Raw genomic sequence first — 24,134 nt, forward strand, 5'->3', positions numbered from 1 at the left:
TCAATCAATGTTATTCAAATCAATAGCTTATGCTCTGGCATTATCTTCATCTCCTGCTGAATTTGCTGAGGCACATGTTGTGAAATGCATCACTAAGTGGTTGCATTATCTTATTACTTTTTGTGAGAAGATAATTTTTGCATTATCTACATTCTGCTGTAGCCTGTGGCTAATACAGAAATAAAACTGAGTGGAAATTAAACAAACACAATCTGAAGATGGGCCTTGAGCAGGGATTCAGAGTAACCTGTCATCAGTATGCTGATAACACTTAATTCTATCTCTCCATTCCATCTGAATTAGGAGAGGCAGTTCAGATGCTTGACCATTGAATGAAGGCAGTAATGGGCTATATGTGAACCAATGAAATGAAACTGAATCCAGACAAGGCGCTGTGTGTTGCTGGTTCTCAAGTCTGAGAAGCAGGGAGAGGGCCAGTTCTTGGCAGGATTGCACTCCCCTAGGAGGGGGAGGGGGAGGGGGAGATGTGTAGCTTGGAGGTACTTTTTGATCCATTTATGGTGCTAGAAGCACAGGTAACCTTAGTAAGCTGTGAATGCCTATGGCTAGTTCAACAGCTACAAGTCTTCCAGAATAGGGATAGCTTGGCCACAGTGATCCCCATTCTGGTACAACCAGACTGGACTATTGCAATATTCTTTATGTGGGGCTGCCTGTGAAACAGCTCAGAAGCTGAAATTAGTGCAGAATGCAGCAGCGAGGCTGTTGATGGATATATTTGGACAGCTACATATTAACAAGTCAGATTTCCAAGTTGCTACCAAACCCAAATTAAGGTGTTAAGGCAGGTTGGGGAAATGAAACTTGAGTGGGGCGGAACAGAATTTCCAGTGAAACATTCAGCATTCTGGTTATGGTCAGACCAGTGAAGGCTGGAGAGAAAACCCAGTGAAGGCTGGAGAGAAAACTTAGCTAACAGAACAGTACTGGACAGGAAATAAGAAGCTGAGCTACAAGTCATGAAGCTCATTGTCTCATTTGTAATTAAAAAAAATTAGGAGATTATTATGAGTAATTGGATGGTCTCATGGATGCCAACATGATGAAGGGTGGTGGGATCTAATTGTACAAGAGTCTTCTGCAGATGGGCTTGTTGGACAAATGAGGGTTTTTCCCACTATATGTCAGTCTATTTTGTTTGCTCTTCCAAATGGCTTTAGCATGGGAGAAACAGATTAATACCACACTTTGCATATTCCAAGGCTGAGCAACGAAAATGCGGTCAAGTCTGAGCCTTGGTCTCACTATTGGACTGGATTGATCATACATTTTTAGAAAAGAGAACAAGCCAAAGCAGAATTTATTTATTTTTAAGGTGAAAATAAAGAACACAAAAGTATCATGTGGTTAAATGTTTATGGGGAAATAGTGATTATTTCAGACATGCTTAAAATTACCCTGTGGCTGTTGAGGATCTCTTATGCTGTGCTTTGATGGGTGAAGCATAATAATGACAAGTAGTTCAGCAGACAGTCGTGCATGTTTTGCAGAATTATATTCCCCATCTTGTCTTTTTAATTTATATGCAAGGTACTTGCTAGTCCACGGAGAAAACTCAGTATTTTTGTACTGCGTTGATGAGATGCTTCCAAAATCTGCAAAGCATCAAGGTAAAGTATCTGCAAAGCCTTTGCAAACCTAACAGCATATTTTAATATGCAGTGAATTCTCCAATTTGCTTCTACAAAGCACAATTATAATCTAAGCAATGTTACCAAGAATGCTGAATGCTACAACTCTACTACTGTTTATCAGAAAGTCACTGAGTGGGGGGAAAAAAGGCAGGAAAGTATGATTTACATGCAGGATATAAAAAAAAGATCTCTGTCTCAGTGCAAATTTTATAAATAGATTGAAGAGAACAACATTATGGTTTTCCTGGAAAATGCCTTTTAATACAGTACCGGATTAATTTTCTATTCAGATATTTCAGCTATGCTTCAGTTACACAAAAACTTTTCACACTACCTTTTAAAATAAAATTATGAAAACAATCATGTACCTAAATAAAAAGTGCTTTACTAAAATGTTAAAAAATAATTTTAAAATTTGTTCGTTAAACATTTTTTTTCCTCAGGCGAATGTTCTTTTCTCCGCTCTCAGAACTATGTGGATGGAACATAGTGAGACTTAGGCACAAGGGATGCATTTTACAGTACAGTAGTACCTTGGGTTACAGACACTTCAGGTTACATACGTTTCAGGTTACAGACTCTGCTAACCCAGAAATATTACCTAGGGTTAAGAACTTTGCTTCAGCATGAAAACAGAAATCGTGCGGCGGCAGCAGGAGGCCCCATTAGCTAAAGTGGGGCTTCAGGTTAAGAACAGTTTCAGGTTAAGAACGGACCTCCAGAACGAATTAAGTACTTAACCCGAGGTACCACTGTATATGTAACACCAAACCTTGGTTTACTGCTATGTGGACATGCTGCCATGAGCCCAATCAAAGCATCAGGCTTGCATCTCCTTTCCTACAAAGTAGTTGGGAAGAGGACTTCTTGGGAGATTAGTTTCACTTTCAAAGAATGTCACCTGGGTGAGTTGTACAAACTACAAATCTGGCTCACAAGAAACTGACAAATTTCAAAACAAGACAACTTTGCCACAAGATTCTTAGCTAGTTTTGATGCGTAAGACTACTTGCCCCTCTGAAAATTCATTAACTTTGAATGGGAACACATAGGAAAGGTAATTGATTTGTAAATCTGTATTATTGATGACTAAGATATGCATGTCTATTGTGCGCTATGCAAAATTATAATTTTCAATTATGCGTACTTCCACATCAACGAATGCTGAAACAGAACACAGACTTGTGCAAAATAAACCAATTGCAGTGGAATGGAAAATACCACACAAAAGTGCAAATGAATATCATAATGCTTTAATACATCTTTCTACATTTCTAGGAAGCACTAGGAACTGCCAGTCTGGGAGCATCCCTTTATAGCTTTCTTGAAATCACATGGAGCAGGACTGGAATTTGATGGCAGATAATAACGGATCCCTGCTAAAGTGCAAAACAAGTATCCAGGCAAGAGACTGTTTTTGACATATTCTTTTTAGACTTTTCCAGTTATGTGATCAAACCTGCCACAAAGCATGTATGGTGCAGCATATTCTAGTATAATGATTTTATGAATGCTATTGTCATATTAGCTTTTCAAGGAAGACTGAATTCAGAAGGGAAGGGGTTACTAAGTCTGTGATGTGAGCAAAAATTATTAAAAGAGTGAAGGAAGCAAGGATAAGCTGGTTTTATTATTATTAATTTAATACTTTCATAATCTGCCTGATTTACTGAGGCAAGGCATGACTTAGCATGATATGATCCTATGTAATAAGTTTTATGGAATCATTCAGCTTGGGGGTTTTGCTGTTATAACTGCACACATCCCAGCTGCACCAAATAGATGATGAAATCAGGGACTTAGCTCTCTATGCCCATGTAGGAAACGGAGAGCCAGAACAAAGGCATACTTGACACTCTTAAAACAGGTACGGAAAATCCCACAGAGCAAACATACACTTTAGGGGGAAAACTGGGATTTTCTAAAATACAACATTAGGGGTGTATTATAAACAAAACAGGATGAGTCTTCATATGTAATGTGACTGCAAGATGTTATCTTGACAAAAACAATGTACTGTTCTTCACACTGTTTTTAAAAAAACAACACTAAGCTCCATTTTGTGTCATTTGAACTGATCTGTATTCTCTGCTAGAATTCTCAAGTTTACATGAGCTAAATTGCTAAGAGCACTAGCCTATTTTAGCCAGTCAGAAAGGCCACTGAAAAACAAGCAAGACTGCACTATAATAATACAGGAGGATATGACAGACCATGAAAGCTAATCCATATGAAAAGCAGGAGAAAAGATTTTTGACTCTCACTTCTAAGAGCTAAAACAGATGAGTAGAGGTCCCTGGCCGTACCATTTCAGATAGCAGATGAGAAAACCAATGTTTGACTGCTGCTCTGTACGGAATGTTTCCAATATACATGAAGCTAGTACATAAGGAAGGTTCTAGGTTCGCAGTCTAAAGTGTTAGAGCTCAGATACATTTTTCTGAACATCTAGCTCTTTTAAGCTCTAAAGAACAGGGAAGCAGAAAGAGCCACAAGTGAGTGGTGCTTCCTCTTTCTGATTTTCTGGTGTAGCATCATTGTATCTAATAGCGAACTCAGGTGGTTGAGTGTCTACCACTTTGGAAGGTGTACCACGCACCCTGTTGCCCAGTGGCATCTTCATACAAGCCGACAGAGGCATACAAGATCATAGGGAAACCCATCCAGGTTGATATGCCGCCTCCAAGTCAGGATCTTACATTGTAACATCCTCAGAGGTTCATCTACACAAGTCAAATCACAATATGCCATATGGTTCCAACATAGCCTACTTCAGGTTGCTGCACATTCTGCAAAACATCTGGCATGTGACTGCTTGTAAACCAGGTTTGTTCACAATATACATATACTTTTCCTACGATTACAATATTACTATGCGTATGCATATAAAAGCTAAGCTATGTGGCAGCATTTGAGACAAATCAACATGGAGTGCATGGGGTTGTGTAATGGGTTAAACATGCTATCAAATAAGCGCATACTACTGAACTGTTCAACAAACTCAAGGACAACACTGTTTCATTAATTCTTGGCATATATAAAAATATGCAGATGCTATACAGGTAGTGAGCATAATTAAACCTGTGACATTAATGTGCCTTTCATAATTAGCAATTGAGCAATAAAGTAATAGACATAAGTTAATGCTGATAAGGACAAAGTAATGCACACATGAAAAAATAATCCCAGCAGCAAATACACATTTTTGGTTACTCCGGGGCGGGACAGGCATGGAATATAATTACTAATGTGTTGAAAAGTCAGGAAAGATGTTATAATTTGGAAACTGAAAGAAAATACCATGCTAATAAATACTAATATAGAAAAAGTACCAAAGAAATTGTACTCTGATGCAAATAAAACGGGATGCTTAATTAAGTTGTGAGAACATGAGAAGAGAAGGAAGAGCGCCAGAACAGAGTGATATGAACGTCTCAGCATGAACAGCAAACAAATTTGGGGGTGGAAGAATAAAGCATTCCTAGTACCACTGAAATCAATCCATCTTAATTTCTATTGACTTCAATCAAACGTAAGCACACTTAACTTTTTCCCACTGCGAACTCCTAAGGAAAAAATGAAGAACCTAGAGATGAAAAGAAAACGAAATCACATGTAAAATATATGCTCAGAGACTTTCTTTCACCTAACCATAAAAAATAGACTTCTTTCATTCTGCAATTACCGCTTGCCAAAAGCAAGGGTATGCCCATAATAATTAGAAAATTATTTCAAGTAAGGCTACATATTAAAATAGCAAGTGGCATTATATTTTCTCTAAGGGCCTCAAAAATGAAATGAAGTCAATGGTGGAAGAAATAATACTAATAGTAGTAGTAGTAGTTTGGATAGCCTCTCCAACGGAATGTGGAGAACCATGTTGTTGAGTCAATACAGTATGTCGAGAAAATCAGATATATTTGAGGGTCTTGCTATTCTGTCAACGTTCTGTGCGTAACCCACCAGATGCTGCTACCATGCAAGCCTCATTAAAATTAATGGGAGTCACTCAGGAGCAGCGCTCAGTGGATTTCTCCCTCCAACACTTCGTTATTGCTATTGCTATGATGCATATCACTGCTTTATGGCATTCTCTGTGAATTTAACCTTTTTAAAATAGAATCTCTATAAAAATTATCTAATATTTTCAATCCACGGCAAAGGAAGAACAAGGGCATCGTAAGGGAGAAAAAGGTGTGAGAGAAATAAAACTGCAGGTAATTAACAGTGATTCATGGCTTTACTCAGTCACAGGCTGTGTCAAAAATGGGAGGGAGATAAAGGCTGAAAACTACACAACCACTCCCAGAGGTGGGGGGGGGGCAGTGGATTAGTGATTCGGTCCAGCATCCTATTAATACTTCAGAGGTGTAGCATCTTAAGCTGAAATCAGGAGGGACTGAACAGTTTAGCACATCAGAAGTTATAAGATAAAAGAAACAGTGTGGGGGCTATTTCACTTGTGCAAATGGTTTCCAAATGATCCTTCTCAGCCAATACACATGCGCTTAGTGTGTACTGGTGCTCCACAAATATACTATGCATAGGATAGCACTAGTTACAGATAGGTAGCCGTGTTGGTCTGCCATGGTCAAAACAAAATAAAAAAATTCCTTCCAGTAGCACCTTAAAGACCAACTGAGTTAGTTCTAGGTATGAGCTTTCGTGTGCAGTGTGCATGCACACGAAAGCTCATACCTAGAACTAACTCAGTTGGTCTTTAAGGTGCTACTGGTAGGATAGCACTGTTCATCTTGAACTGTTGTCAGCAAAACCAAAGTTTTTTAAAAAATAACATTTCCAGGGTTCTCCTTTAATACATGTAACTTTGAACGAGGCTTGCCTTCTTTCAGTTAGCCATAGGAAAATGCCCAGAAGTTCTCATGAAATTACTGTATACTGCAGAAAGACTGAGACAGGAAAGCAAATCTTGTTCTCCTTGAGAATAGTCAGTTTCTGCCTTTTATGTACAAGTGAGTTTTCCCTAATTATGTAGGTACTTCAAAAAACTATACCATAGAACTATTGGAGGATATTCTCAGTTAACTTGCAAAGTTTACTGGAAACTTTGACATAGTAAACTTACCACAACTGAGCCCCCAAAGGAGGAAACAGCTACTCACCTGTAAAGAATAGAACACCCATTAGATACATTAAAGGTAAAAGTAAAGGGACCCCTGACCATTAGGTCCAGTTGTGGCCAACTCTGGGGTTGCAGCGGTCATCTCGCTTTATTGGCCGAGGGAGCCGGCGTACAGCTTCCGGGTCATGTGGCCAGCATGACTAAGCTGCTTCTGGCGAACCAGAGCAGCGCATGGAAACGCCGTTTACCTTCCTGCCGGAGCGGTACCTATTTATCTACTTGCACTTTGACGTGCTTTTGAACTGCTAGGTTGGCAGGAATTAGATACATTACTCCCCACAAATGGAGTAAAAAGTAATGCTTTCTAAGGGGATGAATGGGGAGAGGGAACAGCTTGAAATTAGTGACTATATTTCAGCATAGTGTTATGTTGATTTTTCCACTGAAATCAATGGAGTTAACTAACATATCTATCAGTGTTTTTAAGCAAACCCCAAATCAATAGCACAGTCCTATGCATGGGTACTAGGGGTGTGCATCAGCTTTACCTACTTCCCAAATTATGATAAAAGTAAGGGTAATGTGGGTTAGGTTTTTACATGTCCAAGTTGAACTGAACTGTTAACAAGGTGTCTCAAGTGAGATCAAGGACTCCTAGCCACTCTGTGGTCTCAGGTTGTAAAGCAACCATTGCATAATGATAATAATGTGAAACGCTGCAAACTTGAGCAGAGAGTGAGTGGTGAACACAGAGGAATCTTCCTTTTTAATGGACAGGTTTAGGTTTTAATCACAGGGAATACCCAGGGCACTCCCAGTTACAATGATCTGGGAAAAATATGTTGAAGTAAAGAAAGTGTTTGTTTTTCAAATGGAATTCTGCTGCTTCTCCACACAACCACTTCCCCAACGCTGCTGGCATCCATCTGTCTTGGGAGACAATGGAGGAGTGTGCCTTTGGGGGTGAAGTCAAACCATTGGAGAGTCACAGCACCTGCTGTGGCTGTAGAGACCAATACGGGAGATACATGTTTTGTTGCAGCTGGGGCAGATGAAGGCATCTGGTTGTGCAAGTCTTCTGCACCCATGGTAGCAACAAAAGAGCTTTATTTAGGCTGCTGAAATGAAGAAAGCTTGGGAAAGTGGGGGACAAGGATGTTGGTGAGGCAGGACTCTGAGAGGTCTTACTAAAAGCAGATTCCTATGCTTAGCATGTGCTCAGACACCTTCTTGTGCCCCACAAAACACTATTTTTGCACCTCATAAGGCAATGGATCTTGGGGTTCTATACTAAAAACCAAAGCAGGTCCCCTGAAGTCTGCTCATCACTGCTGTAAGTAACAAGGTACTTGACTTGGACATTCTCACCCATTATGTCAGCGCCTTTCTCCCACAGAGGCACATAAAGTAAACTGAACCCATGACTTATGGGGAGCCATGGCAAAAATGGCTGGGTATTTCAGAGTTAAAGGCCCAGCACGAAATCAGAATCTCTTATCTGGAGTAATTTAAAGAGACCCTTGGTTTCCTGCCTGTCTGGATCTCGTATGCTCTTTTATGGGAGGACAAGCTTTTAAAAAGAAGAGTCTCATTTCTTCTGAAGGATTAACATAGGGATCTTTTTAGGAGGCTGGAAAGTGAAGCCTTAGAGATATGAAAAATGTTTTTATAGACTATGCTTTGCTATATCCACTCTCCAGCTAACCAGAGACTCAACTCTTCCCCATCTCTCTTTAGAAAATTTTGCAAACAAACCTAAGTCCCCCAAGAGGGTTTCCTTTTCATAGTTTGAAATTTTTGGTGGATTTTCTACAGCTCTCTAGACTCCAGCCCTGCCTCAGGCAAATTCATTCTTCCTTGTGTGATGAATGGCATAAAGGATGTTTGCTTTCTCGTTCACAAAAGTACCCTCTGCAATTGAAGTCTCATTGATTTGCCACACACACACCTTTTACAAAATGCACCATTTTATGGGTGAAACAGATGCACATATATCTGTAGAACATTTAAAAATAAATTCAAATATGTTATTAAGTTTGAAAGGTAAACACTTTTAAGGAATAGTTTTCAACTGGTTTCTTAAAAAGCTGCTTTTAAAATACAGACCAACTATGGAAAGAAGTTTAGCCATGCTTGCAAGGCACATGGCACATTAATGAAAGCTGCATTTACCCTTCTTTGGTTTTGATGGGCCTAATCGCACTCATAAATGTTCAAGGCTTCATGCAGACCTATTAAGCCTCTGTTTCTCAGCAAGCAAAGGGACTCAAATTGGATCATGACTAAGGTTGGCAAGGGGCAATCCTTGTGTAGACATGGCCAACATTACACCCATCTACCCATACCTTCTTGGTGGTTCACATTCACATAGATAGATCTGAAATAATCAAAGTTCTAGTAATGTCTTGAACATTATAAATTGCTTTAATGTGAGGGCTAGCTATAGAGAAACAACGGTACTGAAATCTTTATATATTATACTGAATTAAAAACTAGACTGCAAATATAGTTTAAATACAGATTTAAAAAAGCATACTGGGCAATTACAACAAACAAAACTTTTTTATAAAAAAAGTCCAGTTGCTATATTCCAAAAATTGAAAACAATCATGAATAAGGAGCAGCCAATTTGCAGAGTATGTAGGGTATTTTTAAGAAATTGTGTGAAGCAATATTGTTTCTATCTCTTGTTTTGATAAACTAATATTAGAACAACACACAGAACAAATCCAACAATATCATATTGAATTTCAATGTTTTACCAGCACTCAAGAGAAAACACTGAATGAAAACATTGCTATAGAGAAGATTAAATCAATAAAACCTTCTTTTAAAAATGGAAAACTACTTAGTCTTGGTAGTATACAATTGATTATTACAGAACATTTTCATTCAGCTCAGCTTTTTTTTTAACAAGTGCCCATCAGTTTGACAGGTAGTGTTTATGAGGTTAATTCAACCTGCCCCGCCCAAGTCAAGCTGCACTGGGGAAGTAGGGTACCTCTTCAAAGCAAAGTTACTTCAACAGACCAGCTTGGCATATTGCATATAGAAGTGACACCTGGTTGAGCTTGCCTGGAATGACTCTTGCTTTCCCTGGTCCAGAACACACTTTGCCTTCCAGCACCACTAGCAGGAGCAAACCTGCCTCTCGAACTGCAGAGAAGAGATGAATAAAGCGAGGAAGAAGAGCAGAGGGCAAACTATACTCATTTCCAGGGACTGAGTGAAAATTATTGATAAAAAGATGCCTCTCTTGAGCTTGGCAAACAAGGAAATACACTCAAGTCTTAAATTAATAATAAAAGTCATTTCACTGTATGATTTTTTTAAAAAATGGGAAGAACTTCAATGGAAGCAGGGGCAGAGTTCAATTTCAAGGTATCCCAGTGGAATCATTTTTAATCGGTTTCACCTAAAAAGCACTGAACCTGAGAGCCCAGGATCTCTCTTTTCTTAATATGTCCATGGGAGGGGTACTTCATGCAAATTTACAAATCTTATATTTTGCAATTTGTCTGGTCCAAAGCCATGAATCTAAAGATCTGTACACTGAATAATTTTATAAATCTCAGGAGAAGCAGTGCTAACTGCAGAGGTATGTGCTCAAAATATCTAACATTGTCTTCTATAAATCAGTAACAGGTAGGTAGCCGTGTTGGTCTGCCGTAGTCAAAACAAAATAAAAAATAAAAAAGATCCTTCCAGACCTACCAAGTTTGTTATTGGTAAAGAAGTATGCATGCACACGAAAGCTCATACCAATAACAAACTTAGTTGGTCTCTAAGGTGCTACTGGAAGGCATTTTTTAATAAATCAGTAAAACACTGGATATGCCAGTGTAATTAAAAACAGCATTATGTTAAACATGCATAGAAACAATATCCCTTCCACCATGATTAACAGTACAGGTATTCACTATGATTGCTAAAGGCACTATGTCTCTGTATAATCAGTTGCTGGGGAGTAACAACAGGAGAGGGCTACTGCTCAAGTTTCAGCTCTGCTAGTGAGCTTCTAATATGTCCAGCTGGACACTGTAGGAAACGGTGCTTGAACTGCAGGATGAGTCAGATGAGACCTTAGGAGCACAGGAAGATTCTCTCTACCCAGTCAGACCATTGGTCCATCTAGTTCAGTATTGTTCACACAGTGACTGGCAGTGGCTCTCCAGGGTTTGAGGCAGGCTGTCTCCCAGCCCTACCTGAAGACACCCATATAATCAGGCAAGTCAGGGTAGTAAATAATGGGATTTCAGCAAGTGGCCCTTGTCTCCCTGGTTAGAGCAGTGCTGTAGGAGAGGGGCAGAAGGCAGTTTTGCTGAAGGCTGATATTCTGCTGGTACAGTGGAAATATATTGTGATCTCCATCAGTGAAAAGTTGCCCAGACTGGGGGAAAGGCAGTAGATGTGGAAGACTTACCGGTAATATCAGACAATGGCACTGGTCTGATCCCCTAGTACAGGAATGGGAGAACCTGTGCACCTCCAGAAATTATTGGACTATAATTCCCACCATCCTTGACAATCGGTCATGACAGTTGAAGCTGATGGGAATTGTAGTCCAGCTCATCCAGAAGGCCCTAGTACCACATGACCTCCCAGGCCAGGAGGACTGTGCGACTGCATCAGCAGGAATGGCCCAGGTGAGTTCAGAAAGTCAGCGTCTGATTTGCCGGACTCCAATTTGAGTTCCACAGAACCAGACAACCCAATGCAAGTTCGAAGATTTAATCTCCAAATACGTTTTCCTATTTAGTATGCTGGATACTTTTGATATAAGAGTCTTGAAGCAGAGGGCTGTTTCCCAGATCCACTCATGCAACAACCCGGCCCTCTGTGATTAATCTGCCACTCATCCAGAAACTGTTATTTTAACTAATAAAGAGATCCAATCTTGAAGAGATTATCATTTCTGATGCCCGGCTATAGCTAAAAGAACTCCATGTATACATTTGCAAGATGAATAAACATGCTGGCGCTGGCTATCACACAGCTAGAGCAACTAATAATGGTTGGCGATATGGATGCGGCGATTGATTGCATGGGTAAGGGTAGATGAGCTTGATTTATTTTTCTCAGCAGTTGCATTGCTAATCCAGGGGCTTGCTTCATGTAATCCTTCCTCCTTTTGTTATTTCCAATAGAATTAATTAATTATTTCAGCTTCCTGTTTATGCAGCAGCAATTCCGAAAAGACAAGAGTCCAGAGATGACGGTTCTTGCTCGCATACATTCTCGAGAGAACCACAGGAACAGTGAAGGTGTGACATACCTTACCATTCTGTTTGCTAGGAAGCCGACCCTCAAAATCAATTGCGATGCGCAGTGTAAGAGCACCCCAGAGAGAAACTGAAAAATAGATGCAATGGGACTGAGGTGTATACAGACATATAGAACTCGATAAGTGAATCTACTGTACAACTGCACACATGTTTTGTTCAAACTGAGCAAGGGCAAAACCAGTATTCTTGCAGCAGAACTGGCTATGCATAACACTGATTGGTTGACACCCACTTGTCCCACTCCAAGCACTTTTTCAACATTATAAAACTGTATTCTGCTTTAAGGAAAGGGGACATAGATAAATCAGTAAATGGGCATTCAGTGCTTTCAAAGGAAGACCAGAACCCAGCCCACTCAAGCATGGGTGGCCTTCTCCAGCACTGCACTCCCAGTTATGATTGCCCCCCAGTGCAGGGGGGGGGGCTAATATAAAGGCAATTCTATTTGGAAAGGGATAGAGCTGATTCCTAGAGAGCAGAGAGAGACACCAGAAACTGCTAGAGAACAATCCAGCAAATTGCTGAGCAAATTATATAAATGATAATCTGGCCAGGATGGCAACAGGGTGGATCATCTACAACTGATGAAAGTGAGCAGTTATGCCATTTAGTGGTGGTGGTGGTGGTGGTGGTGGTGGTGGTGGTGGGGTGTGTGTGTGTGTGTGTGTCAGATTTTCTGGGCTGGGGAAACATAAGCTGAATTTCAGGGAAATGAGATGGTGATGTTTTGCTATTGGGGCTGTGTAGAAGCCCTATTAAAAAATGAATAAAGCATGGCTGTTCCACAGTAAGTGCCCAGTGTGGAAGCAGCCCAAGTCCAAACCAATTTATTATCCTTTCACAGCCAGTCTGCTCCTAAGCAAGAGTTCCTTTTTTTTACTCCTTTTTTTATTAGCATTCTCAGCTGTATTCTTACCTAAGTATAAACATACACAATGTATCAACCAATCTCCATTCAGTTTTGGTAAATTTTTGTATTATGGAAGTAACAGGATATTTTTCCCAGCTTGATTATTCCCAGTTATGCAAATATGAGTTCACCACACAAGAATTTTAGAATGTTTCCGAAAGAAAGAAGAAATTGCACCAACGTATATTCCCTTGTAAATTATGCTGTCAAAGCTCTGAAACTGTACGTCTTGCAATTAAAAACATATTTCCCCTTTCTGAGCTATAATCCAAGATGATATCTTGTCAGACAGACAGCTGGCAACCGTATTGCTTGTCTGTGTTTTACAGTTATTTCCACTTCCCGGATACTTGGAACCACTCCCAAACCTGTCATATAGAAAGTGTGGATATGTGCTTGGCATTCTGCATCCTTTCACAGCCGTTGTAACATACCGCTTGTTATCTTCCTCCTGTCCTGCCATTGAGGACTTAGTGGATCATTATTTGTCTAGCTCCTCCCCTTTGACTTTACCACCCTGGGTGACCCTGCTGGGACTACAAAACTCCTGACAGCTTCGCTCACAAGGGTCATAGGGACGTGCAAGCCCACTCACCACGACAGGGGGATGATCCAGCGAGTGAGCTTTCAGACAGCACTCACCTTGTAACTGTGCATTGCCACAGCGCAATCAGAAGCAAGTCTTAAGTTCACATGTGCCACCTACCAACCAGCCACCACACTGATTATTAACATGATATATCCCATTATCAAGAATCCCAAGCTTAATACACATAGGATGTGGCAACAGTGTCTTAAAATATACTAAGAAAGCTACATACCTTTCACGGCAGGATGGCTCTTTAAAAATCCCAAACCACGTCAGACTTTATACATTCTACAGGCAACTCCCCATTTGTGTGTGATCAGCACCTGTGCGGCTGCCAACATGTGCACTGTTTTCAGAACTGCAATGGGGCGGAGGTGGAACAGGGCAGGCTAATGCGTGTCCTACCGATGCACACAGTGCCTCAGAATGCAACCCCCATGTAAATGGGGAGTTGCCTATACTAAAAATGTTAAAATTCACTTAGGAAGAATTCACACCCTAGGACAGTACTATAAGATCCCATCATATACCTCACATTTCAGTTCTGCTGGGATGCTTGGCTGGTAGTTTCAACCTTAAGTGAAATCCCAGGGATCAAACATTCAGCAGAAGGTCTTCTTGGCAATTGTTGTTGTTGTTGTTTAGTCGTTTAGTCGTGTCCGACTCTTCGTGACCCCATGGACCAGAGCACGCCAGGCACTTCTGTCTTCCTTCTTGGCAATAGCACCTCATAATGCCACTCTTAACTTCTAGAGGTATTAACACTGTAAACCGGGGTGGGGAACCTTTGGTCCACCAGATGTCGCTGAACTACAATTGATTGTACACACTGATTGTACAGCTTTTAGGCACCTGCCATGTTTGGACAGGTCTTTCCAGGTTGCAATATTGGTGAGTGTGGTGGACCAATCAATGGACTATTGATATTATATGGTGCATTATTAGTGTGTTTTATGTATTCGTTCGGTGTAATCTTACCCGAGGTCTTCTGATGACAGGTGTGAAATAGGTTTTTTAATAAATAACCAATGTCATTAAAGACAGGTAGACAACTGCTGGCATAGGTGTCCACAGATAATCCAACCTCTACATATTCAGCCATAGTGAGATCACTCGACATTCTTTTCATGCTAAAGTTGGCAGCTAATTGAATTCAGTTAGTATGTCTAGGGAAAGTTATTTTTAGTGTAAAACTCGTGGCACACACAGGATCCTTAAAACAATGTCCCTGCGTATTGCAATGAGCTTTTTTTTGGAAGGGGGTCGGTTAATAAATCAAAACTAAGGCTTTCAAGGTAGCACTTTAGATAGTTAGGTTCAGTTGCTGTTAAACTAACTGCCCATGTCTTATCTTCATTTACTAGCCACCTGTCTAAAACGAAACCACCTTAAGAACTGTAGCTTAATATATAGAATGAAATAAAAACATCAGTGGTATTGAACAGTGTCTAATATAAGTGTCCAGTGTGATTTATTTCTCTCCTCAGTGCCTAAGGGAGGGCAGTAGAGGTCAGGTAGTCTTTGATAATGGTGTGGAGAAGGCTGAGAATTACTTTCACAGTGCAAGAAAGTCAGCCTTGGTGTCTTTTGTGCCAGGAAGAAAACCTCACTGCTTTTGCCGACATAGCAAGTCAAGGAAGATTATTTGAAAAAGTATATTGAGAAGACTTTGTGAAACTGACATTAGTTTGGTAATTCCTACCCATAGACAAGGATTATGCATGTGTATCAGATCTTAGGAGCACAAAACATGCTACACTTCCCATAACAAAGTAAGTTGTTTATTGATTTCCCCAAAGCTCATTATGGCCAAATGTTGTTAATACACATTTTGCTTGCATGCATGCATATATGTTCTTATCAGGAATGGAAAATACAAGCATGCTCTGTAAGGCAAAGGCAAAATGGACGTTTGGACTACAGGAGCAGCCGGCCTAAGGGTGGATGTCAATGTAACGCTAAGTGGAATAAGAACAACATGGTATGCTCTCACAATGGGACTTTCTCCCGCCCCCTGACCTACCTGTCAGAAAGTGTATGCCAAGTCCAGAGTCCAGTGGTCAATCCACACAAGCATAGTCCAAAGCCAGGATACACAGTCCAGGCTCAATCCAAGTAGCCAAGTCTGAAGTCCAGCAGAGTCAAACCCAAAGCACAGTCCCATGGAGGTTCAAGGGCAACCAAGTCAAGATCCACCAACATGGACAGTTGAGCAGACATAGCACCGCAGCTCTGCTTCCCTTTTGTACTTTGCATGCTGATTGCAGCATCTGGGCTTGATGAGACAGGTGACTCTCACCTGTCCTGAGCCTAATCCACTTGAGGAATCACACCCCTCCTCCCAGAGCTAGCGAGCCCCACCTGGCCGTTAGGGAGCTGGGCTGTGGGCCTATGAGGTAGGCAATAACCAAAGTCCATGGGCTAGGCAAATGTTCACATCCAAAGCAGTCTTTTGGCAAGCTTTTCCTTTATTTAAAATGTTCATATGTCACATTTGGTGGTTAAAACCCTTCCAGGGTGGCTCACTATAACATGTGTTAACAGACCATTCTGCCTGGAGCTTATGGTAGCCCAAGGCATCTGGCAGGCCTGGGGTTGGGGAAGACTACACCAAAGTAATCACTAACAGAACCAGCCATAATACTCAAAAACAAACAAACCCAACATTAAAAATTGAGCTCTATAGAATACTAACTTCCAATAAATAAATACAGATCAATTCAATTCAATTCAGAATCACAGTAAAACCTATTTAAGCTCCAGAACAAACACGTCTGTGGGTTCTCCTAAAGGCCTGAAGTGATGGGGCCTAATATCTCCCAGTTGGCAACATGTTTCACAAACATTCAGCAGGGCTGCCAGAAAGCTGCAACCAAGCAAAATAAATGCACCCAATTCCTAATGAGGCATGAAGGCCACTGAGTGATATTGAGCAAATTGCTAGCTCTGTTTCCCTCCTCTCTACCCGAAACACAACTCCAACTTCCAGTTGCCTCAGGAAGCAGAAGTGGAGGGAAGCACACTCCATGCCCAGGAACCAAGGGTCTCTGGGAGGATACACGTCATGCCTTCCAAGATGAATACCACAGCAGGAGCGTGGCACCAGCCATCAACCAGAGAAGTAGCAGTTGCAGCTTGGAGCTTGTTCCCACTCCTTTCCAGAAAGAATGCTTTGCCACAAGTAACAGTGTGCATACTCTGTCACTGTTGAGATGAATGAGGGCTGATGGGTCGATTGCAGCATCTTTCTTGAAGCAAGGGAAGGTCAGCCTGGAGCCCTGGACCCAACTGGATACAGATCCCTACTTACAACTTACCTTTTCACCCTGGCAACATCAAACTAATTTTCCTCCTCTACTTCTTCCCACCATTCCTCCTTCACTTGTGTGTCTTGTCTTTTTTAGATAAGCCTGAAGGCAGGGTGTGACCCATATATTAATAAGCATGGTGCTGTAGTGTCCAGTTCAAGGGCTGCTCTCCAGCAGAGATACAACAGAGCAGGACTCCATCCTGTTACATGGTGTGTAGCAAGCGCATGACAAAGAACAGCAGAAAGCAGTGAATCTTTGTTGCTTGCTCATTTGTGTTAGGAAAATATTTATTGTGGAGAAGTAAGGCTCTCAGTACTGATGTGACTGTTTGGGAAATATACACCATATTATATTCAGTCAGAGAAAGAGATTTTTCCAGGCAATTTTGGTTGTGTAAATGTGAACAGATGAATAGGCTGTCTGTAGTGCTTTGTTTGCCACATGCAGGAAAAAGCCAAAACAAGGCTTTAGAGTTTTCTAGCTTTTCACAGCAAAGACAGACATAATCATAGTTATAGACAGCAATAAAATGGCACACAATGGGGGAAAGGAGCAAGTTCTGTAGTCCTAGATAATTTGACATATTCAAGTGTGGCCTCACTGGGGGTGGGGGGCGAATGACCTTGAAGAAAATTAAGCTGAATTGTAAGGCTGGGGCTCAGTCAAGTATGACAATACATTCACATCTTCATAACAATGCTAAGCAGCCATGAAACAGAGTGGAGTAATGATGCTTTCTTGCAGTCAATTTACATTTTAACCACATTTGGGTTTTATACTTTGTAGCTGCCCCATTTCCAAACCAGTGGTTTCTGCTTGAAAATGTTTGGTGCAGTAAAGTTGAACTTCTATGAATTTCCCAAGAAATGTTGAGCCAGGATTCCTATCAAGCTGCCTAGCAAAAATCATGTCAAAACCTCTGTAGGAAGATAGTACCCAATGTTATCCCCCTGGTTTCTGAGGATAAGAAGCACATACTAAAAATATATATTTTAAAAATCAAGAGAATACTGACAGCATTGATCAAAACTTCCCCATACTGAGTGGAATTAGCTCAATCTCATTTTGCAGTTTGATAGCTGGTAAACCTACTAAATAGTGCCTGTAGTGATGAATTGCACAGCCTGAAGGAACAACTGGATCTCTGTGGCAGAAGAACCTTCACTGTTTGAAGAAAGTAGGCAGAAGCTTCCATTTGACACTAACATACGACCAGTCATAAAGAAGCTCATAACTTTACAAAAGCACCACTGAAGAGTTAAGAGGATGAGCTGGACGTTATTCTTTATTGATGCCCTAACCTACACTTTACCTCCGATTGCAAATGCAGTTCAACTTCTTTAAAAGCTCACAGACAGACTCAGGTACAGATAGGTAGCCGTGTTGGTCTGCCATAGTCAAAACAAAATAAAAAAATTCCTTCCAGTAGCACCTTAAAGACCAACTAAGTTAGTTCTAGGTATGAGCTTTCGTGTGCATGCACACTTCTTCAGATACTTGTTCAGACAGACTCAGATTCATGTATAAAACCTGTCATAGATGGTTGAAACTCATCATCACTTCCAAACTCAGTTTAACTTACAATGTTAGTTATTAATTGTTGATTCAGCTTGCTCGACATGCGAGTGAGAAAAGGATCAGCTCAGTGCTTACCTCAGTTTTAAAGTTGCAACATGCTAGAAGTACGTGCATACAGATTTTGTGCGATATGTGCCGCTTGTATTTTGGTATTAAACTTGATCACAAAAGCGTTTTTGAAGCAGCTCCAAAAATACAATACAAATGTCATTTGGATAACAGCTTTCTTTGCTGAAGTGTTGCTATTTAGCAAACTACAGTATTTTGGATTTATTTTTTGTAATTACCCACTCATAAATCAACTTAATAAAACAGTCCAAGCATAAAGAAAATGTATCAAATATAGTATCCATCATACTATAAATCACACTAAGATGGGGAAGTTAATAGGCCGCCTCCAGGCTTTCTTTTACAACTATAAAGCCAGCATAAATATGAAGCATAAAGCTTTTTGGTTTGGCGGTATGCTTTATAGCAAACCACCCTTAGGATAAGTTGCCTATATGTTCTATAAATTCTTTTTCAGTAACAGAACCTTAGATTGATACTGAAGTGGTTTCAAAGCTGCAATCTCTCTTTGACAATTTGAAATCTTTAAGGATCCAGTAGACCTAGAGTGACAAATTCTCCTACTGATTTTCAAATTAGCTTTCATTTTGTACATACTACACTACTTCATGGATACATAAAATCCAAGGTCAAGATGGTATATCATCTATTCCAATCACCCACATATGATAGTAAGTGACAATACAGTCACACCTCGGGTTACAGATGCTTCAGGTTGCGCGTTTTCGGGATATGGACGCGCCGAAACCCGGAAGTACCAGAACAGGTTACTTCTGGGTTTCGGAGCTTTGCACATGTGCAGAAGAACCGAATCGCAACCCGCACAGGCGCAGACGCTGCGCTGCAGGTTGCGGACACTGCAAGTTGAAAACGTGCCTCCCACACAGCTCACGTTCACAACCCGAGCGTCCACTGTACACCCAGAATAGCTGGGGCAACCCAGCCAGATGAACGGAGGCATGAATGAATGAATGAATGAATGAATGAATGAATGAATGAAGCACCCCATTAAGGTTGTCAGTGCAATAAAAGACATGGCTTTAAAAGTTTTTACAAGTGCAGCTAACAAATCCTTATTGCAATAATATGTTAGGAGAAATGTACTACCCAAAATCTCCCATTCTGTGAAACAATCATTGACAAAGGAGACTTTTCACACAGTAAATCTGACACATGAAATCTGCAAGAGATAGAGGAGTCACTGCCAGGAACTTCACAGTCTGCAGTTGAAACCTAGACTGGTGCCGATCTTGGGAGTGGGTGTGACAGGGCCTTATATCCCTCCCCCAGATGAAGACTGGAACACACAACATAAATTTCTGTGATTGGCAGTTGTCTGGAATGGCCAGTTCTCTTATAAATACTACAGCTCCAGCTTTTTTACTTTTGCCAAGACAACATTGTAGAATATTCCACTTGCTGCACTGCAATAAACTCCAGCAATAAACCTCAGAGGACACACACACACACACACACACACACACACACACACACACACACAGGTCCTGGCAGACAGCAACTGGGAGTATAATGTCTTCAACACTTGACTGCTGTAAGAGAAAAAAAGATTCCAGGGAAAGTTGGAGGGTAACACTGTTGTTCTCCCCCTAGGAGAGAGTTTTAGGATGCCTGCTGAAGGTGAGTTTCTTGAGTCAATGTAACAGCCTGCAACTCCTGCTGTCGTAACGCAATGCATGCATACACTGAATATTTTCTCTAGAGGTTACTGTCCACCTGAGCTGACTACATATTTGCATTAACAAGCAATCTTGCTCTTGCTCTATATATTGCTCAGAATCAGCTGTATTACAATTCTGCCAGACAAAAACGTTACATTTTAATTTGAAAGGTTTTCAGATTCCATAGAGTTAACATCAAACCGGAAACCTACAGATACTGGTCTAGTTAAAGAGGCAACTTTTGTACCTCCGTGTTTCAAAATCCACACGGATTATGAGAATAACAAGCGTGGATGTTTAATGCTAGACCTTTTGTGGACTGCTGTGCTTCTTCGTCGCCCCACAAGTTAGGCTAATGATGTGGCGTTCAAAAAACAAATACAGTACTTCCTTGGTAAAGAAGATTAGCTGCAAATTAGGATCACATTAAGCCTTTTAGTACACAATTCAGTAAAACAATCTGACCAAAATAAAGACTAATCTGTACACAGTAAATCTTTAACACACACAAAGGCCGGGGGGGGGGATAATGTTTGGTTCACTAATTGCTGGGGGGGGGGAGAGAAACAAAGCTATCTAAACAATGGCCTGGCTCAAACAACACAGTGAGCTAAACTATGCTTTGCTGGGACTGTGTGGGCTCCGTAAAAGTAGCTCACAGCCACTTTGTTCACTCCCAGTCCTTTTTGCTTCTGTGCCAAACAAAGTCAAGAGCAAACCTTAGCTACAGCTCAGGGTTACTGAAGACAGAGCTTAACCATAAGTCCCCGTCTGGATGACACACTAAGCCAAACTTAGCTCAGCTTGACAGTAAAAAGGACTGGGGAGGAGAAAAGGTTGTGCAAGCCACTCTCCAGGAGCCTGCACATTCACATGGTCCCAGGAAGCCATAGTTCAACTTCCTGTGTTGGGTCAACCAGGCCAATGTGTAAGGCAACAATCATAACCTCTCTTATCTATATATGGCTTATCCACCAACAGGCACAATGGGAAACAGACTATTAGTGCTCCCAAACACCACATAATGCAGCCGACCTGCTGAAGCTGTTTCCAAAACCTAGATATCTCTTTGCCTATCACATTCATTCTTTTCCGCATTTCATAATTTCCACCATGATGATGACGCTTTGCAATTTTGAGCATTACACAAATTACTTTTATTCCATTCCGAGTTCAAACAGAGTTGGAAAACCAGAGGCAAGCGCAGCTACTTTCAGTTCACTGTCATAACGCAATTGCTAATATCACTCCAGTGCCAGGTGTATATGGGGAAGAGGAAAGTGAATCAGTTGCCTCTATATCTCATATTACACTGCAACATTGTTTAAAACTCAGGCATAGGGATGCCTCAGTATTCCACAGCTTGAAGACTTTAAATGCTATGATGTGCCTCTTGCACAACAATGCATAAATGAAAACAAGTGGAAAATGTCAAAGAACGGGGGAAATGGGGAAAGAGATTACCATGTAAAACTTGGCATGGATTTAAAAAATGTATATGGAACTTGAAAACCAAGTTAGCTTATCTTATGGGGTTTGACCCATCCTTAGGCAGAGCTAAGTGGGACTCTGATGGCCACAAGTTTACCACAGGTTGCTGCTGCTGTTATTTAACAAATTTATAGACCACTTCATAGCATGAAGTAATTCAAGTGGTGTACAAGTTAAAAACAGAATAAACCACAAATGCACCTGTTCTAAAACAGTACAGTGGTACCTCGGGTTACATACGCTTCAGGTTACAGACTCCGCTAACCCAGAAATAGTGCTTCAGGTTAAGAACTTTGCTTCAGGATAAGAACAGAAATCATGCTCCGGCGGCGCGGCGGCAGCAGGAGGCCCCATTAGCTAAAGTGGTGCTTCAGGTTAAGAACAGTTTCAGGTTAAGAACGGACCTCAGGAACGAATTAAGTACTTAACCCGAGGTACCACTGTATGTGCAACGCTAGTAAAGGGTGTACCATCATTGTTCAAATGGCGAAAGCATAAGATTGGGCTATTTAGTCACCTAGAAATTTTGCATGGGAGTTTGTTGTTGTACTACATCTGAATTTTTCACAGTTTTTTTCTAGTATAAAACACTGTAGAGTAGCCGTAGAGGGGAAGTGTAGTAGCCTATTCAAGTTAAGAAATTGAAGCAAACTAAATTCCTGACATCAGTCTGTAAAATCCTTTGTTGTATCCAGCATCACTCCAATACCTGCTGCCCGGGTATGAAGATGTTTTTACCTTGATTTCTTACCCAACAATTATCTTACATGGTAGCAATCAACAGTCAGCTCACTACTGGGGATGTAAATGCAGCCCAAAGTGAATTGCACACTTTCGTAGAACTGGCATGAATTGCGTCCGAAACAGAAGAAACCATAAAGGGGGTTTGACAGGGTCTAACAGCAGCTGAATACTACTACAGCAAGCGAACACTTCCTCCTATAGTCTGTACATCATGAGGGTTCTATTTGCTTCCTGGTGATAAAGTAGTGACTTAAGCTGTGAAAATTACTATCATCCATCTCACCCCATGCATTCCCATGCTTGGGAAGAAGAAATGAATGCGATAGTACGTGTTTTGCAAACAAAAAGCTTCTGCTAGCTTGAAAGGAAAATGCTTTTTATGTGCTGTGCCAAGAGTTATCAGACAGCAGGCAAAGGAACTGCAGGCACCCACGCGGCCCAATGGAACTGCCGTTGTGTTATGGTGCTTCAAAGAAATGGCATCTTTTTATGTGTTGGACCCAATTCAGTCCTGCTGTGATCTGGCACAGTTTCTCGGAAGTCAATGAAGTTGCAACAGCCCCCTCACTTCATCTAAAACCTCGGGTTTTTTTTAAATTTTAATTTCTGAGCTTCATGGGCAGGAAGTCTTTCCTCTTAATAGCATGTTTACACATAAAATGAAGGGCTTAGGATTTTCTGCAGAAGGATTCCAAGTGCTCAGAATGCAGCAGGAAGTGCATCGTCCGACAGAGGATGTTGCCTTGACTTCCATTAAGGTGTGTTAAAGGGTAGAAATTATAAATTCATTATAAAAAAAGAAATGTTTTTTTCTGGTTATATAAAGAAATTGAGACTCTGGAACATACATTCAGGCCCTCAAATATTGATTTGCAAGGATTTCCGGGGTGGAGTGGGGAATAAACACAAAAACTATCAGCCAACTGGAAGGGAAACGTTGACAACATACTAGACTCAAAAGAAAAAAACAGGCGAGCATTTAGAAACACTCATTAAGACTCTTAACTATTGCTATGATTAGAATAAAAATGGAATTGCCATTTTTCCCCCTGATGGAAGCACATATACTCATTTAGTAAGCTGAACCACATCAAGAAAACATAACTGAAGGATCTGCATGAGGCTTTTGTAGCCTGCCAAGTTGTAATTCATAACACAGTATGCATACAGTTCTTGTGCCCGTTATTCAATAATACACTGGTTGCTATCCACAACCAAATTTAAAGGATTCCTTTAGAGTAGGGATCTCAACAGATAATTTCAAAGGAGAACCAAGATCACAGAATAACAGAATCACAGAGTTGTAGAGTTGGAAGGGACCCTGAGGGTCATCTAGTCCAAGCCCCTGCAATGCAGGAATCTCAACTAGATCATACATGGCAGGTGGACATCCAACCTCTGCTTAAAAACCTCCAAGGAAGGCGAGTCCACCACCACTTGTGGGAGTCTGTTCCACTGCCAAACAGCTCTTACTATCAGAAAGTTCTTCCTCATATTTAGGGGCAGCCAATGAGGTACCATTCATATGTTACTAGACTACAACCCCCATCATTCCTAATCATTGGCCTTGCTGATTGGGGCTGAAGGAGTCCAGTAGCATCTAGACGGCACAACACTGGCTATCCCCACTGTATATAAAGGCCAAACTAGGCATAACCAGAGAGTCTTGTTTGATGATGTTCACACGTGTCTCCCCATTAACGTTTAAGGTGGTAGTGATAGCAGTCAGATTTTAATTTC

General features: G+C 40.9%; 1 protein-coding gene across 10 annotated transcripts in view; it reads right to left on the reverse strand.

The window, feature by feature from the left end:
- Positions 1-24,134, reverse strand: part of SMYD3 (SET and MYND domain containing 3) — a gene marked incomplete at its 5' end in the record, with an annotated part of 382,495 nt that overhangs the window by 183,897 nt on the left and 174,464 nt on the right. For 8 of the 10 annotated variants that reach the window (XR_014155449.1, XR_014155450.1, XR_014155451.1 and 5 more), the window contains one exon: positions 5,203-5,241. The exons of the other annotated variants lie outside the window; for them this stretch is intronic. Coding sequence is in view for 4 of the 8 variants with exons in the window: in XM_081857690.1 (XP_081713816.1) it covers positions 5,203-5,241 (39 nt within the window). The remainder of the gene's footprint in view (positions 1-5,202; positions 5,242-24,134) is intronic. 10 annotated transcript variants of the gene reach the window in all.

The sequence above is a fragment of the Podarcis erhardii genome (assembly GCF_964252035.2).
Source record: "Podarcis erhardii genome assembly, chromosome: 3".
NCBI lineage: Eukaryota > Metazoa > Chordata > Lepidosauria > Squamata > Lacertidae > Podarcis > Podarcis erhardii.